This window comes from Sturnus vulgaris, chromosome 5 (genome assembly GCF_052056855.1).
Source record: "Sturnus vulgaris isolate bStuVul1 chromosome 5, bStuVul1.hap1, whole genome shotgun sequence".
In the NCBI taxonomy this organism is placed as follows: Eukaryota; Metazoa; Chordata; class Aves; order Passeriformes; family Sturnidae; genus Sturnus; species Sturnus vulgaris.
Genome location: NC_142247.1, coordinates 69,240,798 through 69,255,471, shown reverse-complemented (window position 1 = coordinate 69,255,471; position 14,674 = coordinate 69,240,798). Strand labels below are relative to the sequence as shown.

The following is a 14,674-nucleotide window of genomic DNA, read 5'->3' as shown; positions in this document are numbered from 1 at the left end:
TGAAGTGTAGATCAATTTTTAGCCTGACTGGACTTTTTGACAAGTTGTCAATTTCGGACAATTCCTGTTTATTGAGTTTTGCACCTCCTTAAGTTAACATGACCTGAGTGGAAATTACAGTAATTTTTAAGATGCATTTTACTGCCACAGTGGTGCAGAAAAGCTTTTGACTGAAAAGAGCATCAAGGACTTGTTGACTTTTTCAGTCTACTAAATAAGCACCTGCTCAAGTATCTGATGTATATTTAAAAAAGAATTAAAATAATACCAAAAAAAAAAAAAAAAAAAAAAAAAATCAACCATCCTCCTGCACAGTTTAAAGATTTACCCAGCAGAAGCTGAAACCAAGACATGAAAATAAACCTCTTTGACTACCTTGGCAACTGGGGAGACCACAACCTGCTCCTACAAATCACATGGCGGATCTCCCAAATAGGGCCAAAGAGGCTTTTTCCCTGGAATCTGTGTCACACTATAGTTCCTTTCATACATAGGAAGTGAGTAAATCATTGAATAATGCAACATCCTTCCCTGTCTGTGAGAACTGTGCCAAAGCCAAGCATAAGGGTCTGGGTTAATGCAAACTCAGTTACTTGGTAACTGACTTGTTTTTTGGAGGGGTTAAAATTGGAGAGATTTTGGACTTGTGTTTTTCGGGGGTTAAAATTGCCAAGAAAAACTGAAAACTTGAGGAAGATCCCCAGGTGCTTGCATTAATACTCCCCAGTCCCTCTGATGTGAGCTGGCAGGTCCCATAAAGCCACTCAGCCTTGAACAGGGAAGGGAAGGAGGGAGAGAGCAAAAGCTCCAGCTGCGACTCCAGAGCCCCAGAAAGAGCCTCTAACCCAATTCCCTTAAAGTGCACAAGCCTCACGAGCCACAGCACCTCTTTGCCACTGTATTCACTGAGTTCGCAGGGCAAACAAAAGATTCATACCAAGCATGCATCCTTCCAGAGGGGGAAAGCTTTTCCTCATTTGCCCATAGATTCCCCCCCTTTTCTTTCACTTTTATGCATAGATATATGTATGCGTACGCATATATATATATACATTATTATTTTTGTTTTAACAGCAGGGGGGGAATGTTGCTAATGTTTTTTTTTTTTGGCTGGTAATTAAGAGAGCTAACACCAGCTAGGCTAGAGTGAACGCAAACAAGACCCCTATAGGCAGCACAGTGCATTAATGTAAAATATGCCCAGACAACATAACTTGTCAGAGAGGATTATTTCTGCTTAGTGAATCTGCAGGGGCCCCTTTGCTCCACCACTCAGCGTCTGACTAGAGAGAGAAAGAGAGAAAGAGTAGCCATTAGTGAGTAGCTACTGTGGCATTGATGTTTGAGCGCACTTCTGAACTGGCTTTTGTTGAGAATATCGGTGCAGAAAGCATGCGCTGTCCCAAATCCGCTGTTACTATGAGAAATGAGGAGCTGCTTTTAAGGTATGTTGTCTCCTTTGTTTTAACGCGTGCTTTCGAGTTGCCTGGGCCCGCTGCAACTATAACCGTGCTGTGTATTAAGTAGTTTCCCTATTTAAAGGAAAAGACAGGCATTGCTGGGTGCAAGTAGCATTTTCCACTAGTTCGGGTCGCACATTTCATGTATAACGACAAATGTACGGAGAGGGCAAGGAGGGGACAAAATAAATATATTTATCTTTCCTTTAATTTTTTTTTTTTCCCACCCCTTCCTGAAAGAGAGCTGGTATTTCTTTTATCACCTCCTTTGCAATATTTCTGCCTGCTTCATTATTATGCACTGGGCATGGAATAAGCATGGAAAAAGCTCAGGGAGACTCCATATTAGAGCTAGTGCCCTAAATACCACTTTAATTTTCACTTAGCCTATGTAAATAGTTACTAATGCTTTACCTAGTCTCTACCGCTCGAAGATGTTTTAAAAATATCTAAATACTCCTGTAACGTGGGATTACACATCTATTCTCTAATAATGCTCCCAGGTTTAGCGGGAGGCCAGCATCGACTACTCTTTTCAGAGACACACAACACACAGACACACGCACACTCACACACAGAATTATGCTGGAATTGGCACCCCGCTTTGAAAAATGTAGTCTTTTGTTTATTTGCTAGCAGACATTGTAGCATTGAATACATCTTTTGGTCTGACAATGGGACAGCTGAACAATGGTGTTGTCAAACTAGCTTAATGTATGTCTGGCGATGGGGTGGTTTGGGTTGTTTTGGGGTTTTTTTCCTTTCCTTTTCTCAGCCCCTTTTTCATTTCCCTTAATCTTTTTGTGTATACAGTAGAACATAAAGTGTGTTGCCTGTTTTGTGGTGGTTGTTTCAGTTGATATCTGCTGCTAATAGTGTAGGGAGGGGGAGGTTTGTATCTTACAATTATGGCTATTGCATTAAGTTGCAGATTTATTACTAACCTCTCCTTTAACTGTGGTGAGAAAACTTATTGATTCTGAAAGCTTACAATACTGCTGTCAATCTGGCAAATACATACTTGGCAAATGTGCCCTTGCTTGATTTTATGCCCGATCGTATCAACTTCAACTGCTGTTATGAAGATACTGTTTCTAATTTTGTTTAGGTAATGAAAATGCAATAAAAATGATAAATCAGATCTCAAAGTGGGAGCCCCTGCGACTTTCCATTTTTATAACATTTTATACGATAGAATTTTTAAGGTCAGACAGAATAATTCACCTGAATGATTCCTATCCCCAAATCAAACAAATTATTCATATGACATTTCTTAAATTATCTTTCTGTTAAGAGAACCATAGTTTAGCATTAAAACAGTTAACAATTCTGGGTTTGAATTTGGCAAAATTAACCTTATGCATTGTGAGAAGAAATTGTTACAAAGCTTTTGAAAAATTTTGAGTTACTTCTTGGACAGCATCTTATGTCTTAAATAAAATGAATTGTCATTACTCTGTGGAGTTTCTTAAACTGTTTAAAGTCTTTAAATACTTTAGATGTTAAGCAAATCTATTGCTTTTAGAAATAAGTTTAATGATTTTGTGAGAGAAAAGATTTATCTATCAGTGGATTCTGGTTTCGGCTTTGATCAATTAATAGTAGAGATTTTGTGTTTTTTTTAAAAAACTGGATTCTAGTGCATGATTTATATGGGTTGAGGGGTCTCTTGGACCCCTTAATTAAAAAAAAAAAGACATTAAGGATTTATTGGTAGCAGTAAGAGCCCTCTAAAGCATGTATTTCAACACAAAAATGTTTGGTGGGGAGACTGAATACTTGCTATGCTGTTTTGCTTTTTTTTTTTGTCATTGTATCTTCTTCCCTTGAGTCTTGAGATGGTGTAAATCAATAGTAAAGAGTTTGTGTGAACAAAAAGGTAATATCACATAAAATACTTGAGAAGCCAAGAGGTTGTGGATTATCAGGTAGTACTTGCATGCTGTGTGTTGTGCATAAACACGAAGAAAGCAAGGATGGTGTTTAATATTATGGGACCATGACATAATTCACTTCCTTGGGAGAACTTCTTTCAAGGCAAACATTAACTCGTTCACAACTGCTCTGCTCTGCCTGAACTGGAGGGGGGAAACAGCGGCATGTTTTTATAAAGTTATTTTTTATCATGTCATGTTGCAGCAGCCTGAGATTTCTAGCAGCTACTGCCCTTTGTGAGTGGCAATAAAGCGAGCCCCTCACTCTCAGTTACGTGGAAATGCCCCTTTAGGGATAGCCCAGAGCAGCAGGAATGCCACTTCTGTAGCAGCCACCAACAGACACCTGGGCAGCAAAACCAACCACCACTTTTAAGGACTGTTCAATATTGTAACTGTTCCCTAAGCGCTCTGCTCACAGGTGAGTTCCTACCAAACTTATTGTAGTTTCTATGTTTTCACATAAAATGTTGCATAAAATACATATACAATGATATTTTTTTTGTCTTGGATTGAAAATTACTTTGTTTTTTTTTCCAAGGGTATTTTCTCACATTGCATTCACATCAAAGACTGATTTTTGAATCAGTTTGTGTGAATTCTACTAAAAAAAAAAAAATCATTCTATGCATATTTACTGAAATATTGCTTTCTGAGCCATAACAATTAACATCAAAGAAGGTGAAGCAAAGCTGTAACCTAAGTAATTTCTTAGCATGTTTAACGAAAGTAATGGCTTTTGAAAGACTGCATAGGTTTAGAGATCCTATGCCCGAGCATCGGAGGTGTCCTCAGTGCTGCCTGCTTTGAATCTCACCCATTCACAAAGCAATGTGGTGCCTTGCAGTTGTCAAACCTGGCAACATCTGTTTGCACAACACAGCTAAGAGAGGTAATTCAGACTCTACATGAGTTGTTATTTGTTCTTGCAATGACCAGGTGTGATGTCAAAACAAGCACCCTCTGTCCTACCTGTTAGAGAAAGAGCAAGATAGGTCTTAGCCTGGTACTTGGCTTTCCATGCTTCCATAGGGATATGGACTTGAATTATATTCATTTATTAGTCTGGAGTCTTTGTGCATATTTATTTATTTATTTACTTTCACATTCAGGAACTACAATCAGCAACATGCTAATGTTTTCTTTGTTAAGAGAGGAGGACATTGACGTGTTTCTGTTACTAAATTTAAGTATGAAGGGATTGAGACCCAACCTGCACATAAAGACTTGGGGGTGAAAAGCTGGATGCGAGCTGGCAACGTGCACTCACAGCCCAGGAAGCCAATTGTGTTCTGGGCTGCATCAGGGGAAATGTGGCCAGCAGGTCGAGGGAGGTGATTCTCTCCCTCTACCACACCCTCATGAGATTCTACCTGTAGTTCCTCTTCTAAGTCTGGAGTCCTCAACAAGTCCTTAGCATGGAACTGTTGGGTTGGATCCAGAGGAGGGCTACAAAAATGGTCAGTCTGGAACACCTCCCCTAAGGACACAGGCTGAAAGATTTGTGTCTGGAGAAGGAAAGGATCCAGGGAGATGTGAGAGCAGCCTTTCGGTACCTAAAGGGGGCTCATAGGAAAGATTTTTTAGCAGGGCCTGTTGCAATGGGACATGAGATGGTGGCTTTAAACTAAAACAGTGTTGATTCAGGCTAGACATAAGGAGGAAATTTTTCACAGTGAGGCTGGTAAAACGCTGGAACAGGTTGCACAGAGAGGTGGTGGCTGCCCCATCCCTGGAAACATTCACAGTCAAGCTGGACACAGCTCTGAGCAACCTGATCTACTTGAAGCTGTCCCTGTCCCTGGCATGGGAGTTGGAAGTAGATGACCTTTAAAGGTCCCTTCCAACCCAAACCATTCTATGATTCTATTCTATATGATTGCAAACTATACCTTTGGGGCTGAAAAACAAAGCAAGTGTTCAATTAATATTCATATCTAGAAGTTTTACTGCAAGTGTAGATTGTGCTTGAATACTTAAGAAGTCATTCAGGAGTGAATCAATACTAATTATTGTAATCAGGAGGGTTAATTAGCTGAAGATGCTGCTGATGGAAAGTTCACTGCTTACAGCCCTGAAAACACCTAAGTTGATGAAATCTGAAAGCAAGATGTCTAAGAGGACTTTGTGTGGAGAGAAACGTTTGGCTTTCCTTTGGCATTTCAAGAGCCAGTCATTCCAAAGGGGAAACATAGCTTGTACTCTGTATTTTGCATGATATTAATTCGGGAGGTATTAGAAGATGCAACTAAATCTGTCACGAAGATATTTTGTGGTCGTCTCTCAATAAATGCAAGTACCATTTTGGATAACCTGTACTGTCTCTGCTGCACTCATTTGTAGATTACCATAAATTAATATGGATAATCCTATGCATTTGAAATCTGGTTCCAGCATTGTTATTTGGAACAGGTTGTTTTTTTTCCCCCTCCATTTGTGTTCAGGCACAGGGACTTTACATGGTACATGTACATAAATTGCACATGCTCTGTTACAAATACACATATATATCTGCGTGCACACATACATGTGTGCACTTAAGTTTAAACATTTTTCATTGAGGGTGTCTGTTTCTATAATCCTATGCCCTTAAAACTCCCACTCGGTTTCCATCTGCAAAACAATATTCAACTACATATGATTCAAAGGACAGTTATTGAAAAAGTAGTTCATGAAATTTTAGTTAGATGATAAGGAACAAAGACTGAAAAGAAATGACAGAAGGAAATCCTTTTCCCTCAATTAGAGCAGTTGTGTTTCTTAAAGTGAGCATTACTGAATTTAAACAAAATCCAGCTGAACAAAATCTTTCTCATAAGTGACTTGCAAGAAGATTTTATATTTAATGCTGCGTTCTTGGGTTTTGCATTTGTTTTTGTTGTTCTTGGGTTTTGTTTTGGGTTTTCTCTTTTCCTTTTCCCTTAGTTGTATCTCTTAAGGTCATAACCAAGACAAATGTCAGGATGTTAATTCAAGAGAAAAAAAACAAACCTACAGAAACCCCCCTCTCAGTCACACACACACATAACCCCCCCCAAGTCAAGTGATGCTTTCAGAAGAGAGAAATTCTATTTCAAAACACATCCTTCTTTCCTTTCTAATGACATTAGAGATTATCACGTACAGGTGCTATTTATCTTTGCAACTGCTTTCCTATGACTGTTTTACTGCTTCCAACACATTTACTTGTATGTCAGCCATAGAAAAGGTAACTGAAAATGGCAGTTGTTGAGAAAGCATGTCGCCATGCCTGGAATGACATGCATTATCAGGGCAGCAGGAGTTGCTGGCTCTACAGCCCATTTCTACTTGACCTGCAGAATGATTGGCTGCCTGGGATGGTGATGAATCACTGGAGTTTATGAAACAAGACTGCTGGCATCCTCACAGAGGAAATAAAAACGGGATTTTTTTTTTCCCCCTATAACATTCTTGCTGTGGCAAAAAGCTTTTTTTTTTTTTTTTTATGTTTTGTTTTGCTTCTGTGTTATTTCACCCTGCAGCAAAAGTAAATGTGTCAATTAAAGTCGCTTTAGTACTGTTCTCGGGAAGTTAATGATGCACTGAAGGTTAACTATCTTTATTGGATGGAAGTGGGCAGGAATTCTCCCAATTTTTGTGTAAATCTTGATCTGGACTCTAATTTTCTCATCTCTCACTCCAATCTTGAGGCTGAGATAGCATAACTAGTAATCAGCTCAAGCGGGATGTAAAAAGGATTTCAGCTGTTCTCATGCACAACTTTATTTTCTCTGATAGTGTAAGGATCAGTGACCATTCCGTGGGCTAATATCAGTCAGATCCATCTTCAGCATTTCTAAACTAATGACTAAAATGACATTTCTGGAGAGCACTGACTCCCAGATTTGCACTCACTTTCTAGGTGGTTCGTGAAATTATATTGTGCATTAAGCCCACATTACTGGATTAGGCTGTTATGAGCCTGTGCTTGCAGGGAAGTACCATAGGGCTGTAAATCTGCCAGTGCACTGACAAGGCTGACACAGCGTGGATCACAAGCTGCCCTGTAAAATGCGGCCAAGTAAAAATGATCCTTCTATTTCAATTAAAACACCCAAAATTGTGTTTGGGGGTGGGGGAATGGAGAGAACTACTTGCTTGTCTCTCCATGTAGCATACTCAGTGTGTTGATGTGTTACCCTGTGACCCTTATTCGGGTAAAACAACCTATTTTTAAGCTAACTCTCTAAATCAAAGGATTAAGATTGCCAATAAAATTGCTCAGGAAGTTTTAAATACAGTGTTTATGTGAATATAATGCTTTTTGCCATTACATGAGGCAGGGTTTTTCTCAACCCTCATGCTTTGCTGCCCAAGCTTTTTCTCCACTTAGTTTTGAAGAGCAATTTGCATGCTCACATCAGCTATTAGACTTTCCACCTTCCTCCAAATAATTCAGCTGCTGCTGGACACTGCAGAGGCTGCAACACTCTTGTTATTTAAGGCACAGCTTAAATTGTGAAATAGAGGAGGAAAAACTTTAACCAGTGAGCAGGGCAGCACAGGGAACTGTTGCTTGTGCCCTTCGGTGTGTGAGGGGTAAATGCTGTCCTTGCTCTGGAGTTCCCATGGCAGCAAATCAGCAGGTCATCCTCAAGAGCAGCCTCTGAGGATGCCAGACAACAGTCTGTCACCAGGAGGAAAAGAGAGCAGAGAGTTTGAGGAAGGGGGAAAAAATTCTAGAAAATCAGAGAGAGGATAGTGTTTCCCCTATTACAAATAGAAGAGTGAAAAGTAATGGTATTTTGGAAATTGAACCTTGCACGAGCAGATACCTGTGGATGATAGGCTGGCTGTGCTGCAGAGTGAATTTAAGATTCAAATCCTGCACCTGCCCTCCCTGGAAGCTGCAGGTCAACAACTGAGGGATTGACGGCATCTTGAAAAGAAACAGAATTATCAGAAAACTTAAAATTTTAGAGACTCTAAATTCAATGGTACAACCTCTTGATTTCATTTTCCTTCTCTTCTGCCTAAAAAAGATTTATCTTTTGCTAAACTGTGAGGAAGAAGCGCACACTGAAGCTTGAGAATTTGCCTGCATCATTTCAGCCCACATTTAATTTTAATGAGAGAGTTATATAACCCCCTTTAAAAATAACAAAACACTAACAGAACTGCATTGGCAACACCAGGTGTTCTGCAGTGCTGCTCCAATGAATCATATGGAGATTTGTCTGTGCACGGCTGATGAACATACATTAAACTCAGTTAACCCCCACCCCTGAATAAAGCAATCCGAAGTGACCACAATTTTTCCTAAAGAGCCTTTCTCACAAAACAGTGCCAAACGAGATGCCTGCTCCAGGAACCTCATGGTTCCAGCACTTGTCCCCTACAAAGTTTTTGCATCAAGGGGTTGAGTTTTTCTTTAAAAGTTGCAGATTAATTATTGTGACCTTTTAAAGTGAAACACTATGTTAAAACTATGTTAAAGTCGGGTTAAATGTTTTGGTGCAGAAAGGAAAATCAGTGTTCCTCTCTGTTGTACTGAGCCCCAAATCCCTGAAAATTGCTAGGAATAGCACATTTAACTGGTATCTCTGGGAAAAATAAATATGTGACTTCATCAATGTTCCTTTCAGACAGAAAATTTGTGGGAAAACTGAATCAGTGACTTGAGATTATCAAACATCTTGGTTCTGATGCCATTCTTGAGTCTAGGAGGTCCCTCAGTCACCAGCTGCTGCAAGGTGTGAAGGATCACTTGCCATATTCATGCTCTGTCTCTTTCCACCCCTATCAGAGCCAGGGTCGTGGGCTAGGTGGACCTTTTGATCTGGCTTATGTGGCAATTCTTATACAGCTCATTTAAGGGGAAAAAAACCCAAACCACTAAAACCAGGCATGATGCAGTTTTCCAAATGCCTTCTAGTTACTGCAGGAGACTTTTCTTTATGTCCTTCATGTCTGATATTTAATGGTTTCTGTCTGGGAAACAAAGATAGCTACTTTGCATATTTTCAGGGTGCTAGGCACTTCATGCACAAATGAAAAAGAAGACCTGTGAAATTTCGTACCTTAGAGATGCCACAATTTCAGTTTAAGGTGAAATCCAATCATTTGCAGTGCAAAAGAAAGAAAAACACATGGTAGAAGTGAATGAAAAGGGAGGATGGAGGTTAAGCTCATAAGGATCCTGCTGCTAGAAGTGGAGTGCAGTAGGTTAATGCAGATATTGTAATAAACCCCTCGGATGTCTTTACACTTTATTTAAAAGAATAAGTCTCCTTTTGGCTTCTCGTCTCTTTTGGTGTCCCTTACCCATATTCTTTCTTTGCTGATGCCACATCAGAACTTCACACTTCCCTTTGCCTTGGCTTTTGGAGTTGGAGATGCCCTCCACCATCACCTCCTGATCCAGGCCATCCTCACCATCTACTTCCCTCATCTTGCCTCTCTCTCAGTAATCACCCCCTCCAGATGGGCAGAAATCTCCAGAAAACTCAGATTTATATAAAATAAGAGAGACTTTTGTGTCTCCAGTAGTTCTTCCTCTGGGTGTAGATGGCAGGGAGGAAGGTTTTCTGTTACAGTGGGATTTTTCCTCTGGTCTTTGAAGGCTTAGGTGGGACTTTTGCACATTGTGAGAATGGAGCAACACAGACAAGAGCACCAGATGTGTGATTTCTCCTGTCCTAAACCTATCACATGAAGATAATATAATAGCCAAATCCACGAATATGCAGTTCTCTCTTCCAGGTTTGATTGGAAAGGTGCCCTTTTTTACCATAAATAACATGTCTGTTTTCTAGTAAGAAATCAGGTCTGCCCAGTGCTTGCAGTACCTCAGTTTCTCTCCTTTATGGGTAGTGGTTGTTGATAGCTAGCAGGTGAGAAGATAAGGTAGTCCATTAAAAAAAAAAAAAAGTCAATGTCTGTTGCCAAGTCAAGATAAGACTGGGTTGACAAAAGCTTTGGTCTTGTGTCTATATGCACAAGGCACTAACACAAAGGTAACACCTGTGGATCAGTAATAATGCTCTTCAACAGGACTGCAAATAAATAACAGGATGGTAAGAACTGGTCTTGCCAAAATTTGCTTATTTCTGATTTACTTCAGTATTCTCTAAATGTGGTGCTGAGCTCAGGAACAGCCCAGGTGGAGCAGAGGTTACTGGGCAGGTTATGCTCAGCTCTAGCCCTGTGCTGGATTGGACCTGAGGGTGATGATTGACTGTCCCATGTAGTTGGTGCTGCTCACAAAGGAGGGTGTTCCTCTAAATTAAAAGCCTTTCCAAAACCCTCCATTCCATGTAGCATCTGCCTTATGCCATGATATGTTGCCTAATTGTTTTCGGAAAGATTGAATTATTGCCCCCACAAAAGGGAACAAAGGCCCTTTACCCACAGTGGGATGAAATCACCTCATCACTGGTATAAAATAGGAAGGGGGAAAAAAAAGAGAAGTGAGTGGGAAGTTTTACTATAGCAACCAAGTTTACATAATATCAGTGCGCTTCAAGTGAAAGCTCTAGAATTGCTTAATTTGAGGGACCTTTTCACAGGGCTAATTTTAAATGACGTTTATTTCTGAAGATTACTGAGGAGCTACAGTAGCCTACGGAAGTGGAGGGAGCCTCACAAGTACTATTTTAAATACTTAAAATCCATTGATCAGCTTTAACCAATATTTTCATTTTCTTTTTAAAAGGATTTCAGTCATATGCAAGTTATTTTATTTCTCAAAATGAGTGGAAGAGTGTTGTGTGTTTGGTTTTGCAAATACAAAATCCCTACTGAAAGGTGAAGACTTCATAATTCAAAATTTTACTCCAATATTAGTCATAACTGACAAAGACGATTTTGTTCCAGGTAATGGTGAAATGGTGTAGAATTGCATCCATTACTTTTTACCATTCAAGGAAATGCACTACTTTTTGCTTTAATTGTTATTGTTAACTTTAAATGTTAACTACACCATTCTGTAGTTCTGCCCAAGTGTGCTTTGCTTTGCTTTTTCTTCATGCCCCCTTCCCTTCTTGTCCCTCCAGAAGCCTGCTAGTAAGTTAGGCTGATGGGCTCCCTCCCTTATAGGCAGGTATCACATCCCATCACACAAACCAAAATTCTGTACTGCCTGCTCTTAATCACACCACCACTTCCAGGCTCATGGCTTGCCTGGAAGTTTATTTCTTCGTGAAAGATAGCAACCACCTCGTTTGCATTCACTAACTCCAGCTGGACCAGATTCCTGCTCCCCCTCGCATTAGTGGAAGATCCTGAGTGATTCCACTGGAGTCATTTGAGCCCGCTCCAAATTTACACCGCCAGTCGCTGAGCTCTGCTTCTGCTGCCTCTGTTAGAAACTTGCTTTGATGCCAGAGATAAGCTGAATCCCGAGCATGTTCATTGGCTTAGGGGGGAATAAAGCAGAGGATTTGAACTCTCTTCATACTGCCTTGCAGGCTTGGGAGAGAGTGAAGTCATTCAGAAACTTTCCCTTGAAGTGCTTCCAACAGTAGCATTTCCTTGGCCCACAACTGGAGGGCAAGGTGATTAGAAGAATGGCAATTAAGGGTAGGGTGAGGAGGGGGTCTGGAGAGGGGACGTGATGTGAGCTCCACACTGGATTTGGCTCTGGGGTCTGGAAGGGAAATGGGTGTCTGCTCTCTTTGTCACTCGCTGAATGAAGCCACGGGCAGTGATGTCAGAGTTAGGTCACACACACAACAAGTCACTTGCTCAGTCCTGGCCTTCTGCAGCTGAACTTTTCGGGGTTTTTTCGGTTTGTTTTGTTTCTTCTCTGAAGAGGTGTGTGTGATTTTCAAAGGTTGAGTTGTTTGGCGAAATTGTATGTAGCTCTGTGTTTGAAAAGCCACTTGAATGGTGACTAATCTGCAAAGGTGTGGAACTGCTTCAACTGAGGGACAAAGAGTAAGCAAGCCAAACAAGGTCTGGGCCTCAGAAATGAGGGGAGGAGGGGATAGGAGGCAGCATTTGTAGCTGGAATAGGATTAAAGCCTGAGAATTGATGATTCCAAGTTCTAGGTTCCGCCCTCAAAACTGCCATATGCTCCACCAGTTGAAAAAGCTTAATATTGGAGGGCAGCAATAATGCTTAGCTCTTAGCTCCTCTAAGGCAGTGTTAAGAGCCATTGTCTGATTTATGCTGTGAAAATAAATGCAGTTTCACTTGCCACTCTCGCTCCCCATTTCCCTCTGTACTATAGCAACACACCAGAGCTTCCACTTTTCCCTTAATTTTTATTAAAAGTTGCTATTTTGCGCACATGTGCTGGTCAAGAATCTGGCATTAATGTTACAAATAACAGAGCTGAGCCTGTAACAGCGTGTGAAACATTCGGGGTTTTTTGTTTCTTACCACTTACCCTCTGCCATCGAGAGTTAATTCATACTCAGACACTACATAATTTATGTTTGAGAACCAAATTATTCGAATGCAGTTTTTCCTTCTAAGCTCTCCTTGAGTCGTATCTCGGTATCTTTTACAGAAAGGGTTTCTTTTTGCATTTGACCCTGTTCCTGCTTCTAACTTTTAAATGGCAAAAGCAAATGTGCTTTGAAAAGTGTGTTACACTGTAGTTGTTAAATAAAGCAATAACCTATGCACTTGTAATGCTTTCTCTATGACCTACTTACATACTACTTCACCCTCCTTATAGTATGATTAAAAGCTGCTTTGAATCCACTATTCCCTCAAGGGATTTGAGGCTAGAATTTAACAAACTGCTGAGAAGGCTTAAGTCAGTAAGAGGGCTTCCCTACAGCTTCTTCCAGCTAATTCACATGTAATTAAAAGGAAAATAAATATTTCAAAAGAACATACGTTTTAATGAAGCATTTTTAAGCACTTACACCTTGCATAACGGGGCAAATTTATAAAGATCTCTCTATTCCATATGCAGATTTTAAGCAAAATTATTTGTGATCCTCTCCTCCTCCCTCTTTGCATCCTGTGCGAAGCGTGGATTTACTTTTCAGTCAGCAGCACTGGGACTGTGGTCCTTAGAAGTGACAGGCTGGTGAGACTGAAGTCCCTTAGATTTAGCATGTACCAAAAAAACTCATGATGAAGAGGTGCAGATCCAGCCGCACAGGGCGAAGTGGGGGTGGAGACTTCTTAGTTAAAAGAATATCTTCATCCTCACTGAGCTGCCTGTATTTCTTCTGAGCTGAAACCTGGCCCTTCTGCAGTGGCAAGATTTTGAAATTGAAAGTTAATCCAACTCTGCTCTGGGCCGGATTAACCACCATGGAGGCCTCAGATCAAAAACCAGGTGGCTGCATCCAGCTGGAGAAAGTTCTGCTGGTTTCTCCTTTCATTTGGACTTTGCACTTAATTTTTTTATCCACTGTAGAGTCAGTCCTACGCTGTGATGGATGGGTGGTGAAAAGGAATCATCATGAATTTAGTAAAGAGGAGCCATAGCTTTGCTTTTGTGCCTTTCTACATGGATGTTTAGGTGCCATGGTGATGAGGACTATGTGAACATATAGAGCAGAGCAGATTAATAACACTATAGATATCTGTTCAGGATTGCAGCTGTCCTACGGGGATTATGCTAAGGGCCAAGTGAACCTTTTCTTTCTTTAGACTTGCAAAGTAGGCAAAAATTTTAGCAGCCTGAGGGTTTTTTTTTTTTCCCCTTTAACTGTTTAGAATTGGAAAGTCTCATAGTACAATAAACCGAACTTTAAAAACTTGCCCGTTCTGTATTTTTTTTCCTACTAAATCAATGATGGTCAAAATTTAAATAAAACTTGGCCTGACTGACAAGACATTTTTTATGGGTCAATTTAAATTTTTTATTAGGATGCTCTTTGAAAAGTTTAAGCATAGTAGGTTTTAATTTGCATCTGTTACTTTTTGCAAGTGTTGATTATCCATAACAAATCAAATTATAAAACCTAGAGAGAGATTCAGCTGGAAAAACACACACAATGGAGAGGAAGGTTCTGTCTGTCTAGACTGCTCAGATCACCTAGTAATCTTCGTAAATATGTTAATATTCTTTTGCCTGGAGCGGCTTTGTATTGAAGCAAGTAGGTCTTGGAGATGGAAAGGAAAATTCATACAGATTTTCAGGGGGTGGTGGCGTGGGGGGGGCCCCCTCCAGCTATTTGTACGTGTGGAATTTTGTGTGCGTCCTGGTGGTGACACTTCTGTGTGCGGCCAACTCAGAGAGCAACGAGGTTGGGAGCGGGTTTTTGGGAGGTTACAGCCACGAGAAAGGATTTGCCGTCATTAGTTATTTAAATCCCTCTTTCTGATCATTGAGGACAGTTACTACCAGT

The 14,674-nt window shown here is 40.4% G+C and overlaps 1 protein-coding gene across 10 annotated transcripts in view; it reads left to right on the top strand.

The window, feature by feature from the left end:
- CELF2 (CUGBP Elav-like family member 2) overlaps nt 1-14,674 on the top strand; it is a 535,828-nt gene that overhangs the window by 285,125 nt on the left and 236,029 nt on the right. For 5 of the 10 annotated variants that reach the window (XM_088165937.1, XM_088165942.1, XM_088165938.1 and 2 more), the window contains exon 1: nt 1,184-1,445. The exons of the other annotated variants lie outside the window; for them this stretch is intronic. In XM_088165937.1, coding sequence (XP_088022063.1) covers nt 1,339-1,445 — 107 coding nt within the window. In that variant the 5' untranslated portion in view covers nt 1,184-1,338. Of the gene's footprint in view, nt 1-1,183; nt 1,446-14,674 lie in introns of those variants that run through there. 10 annotated transcript variants of the gene reach the window in all.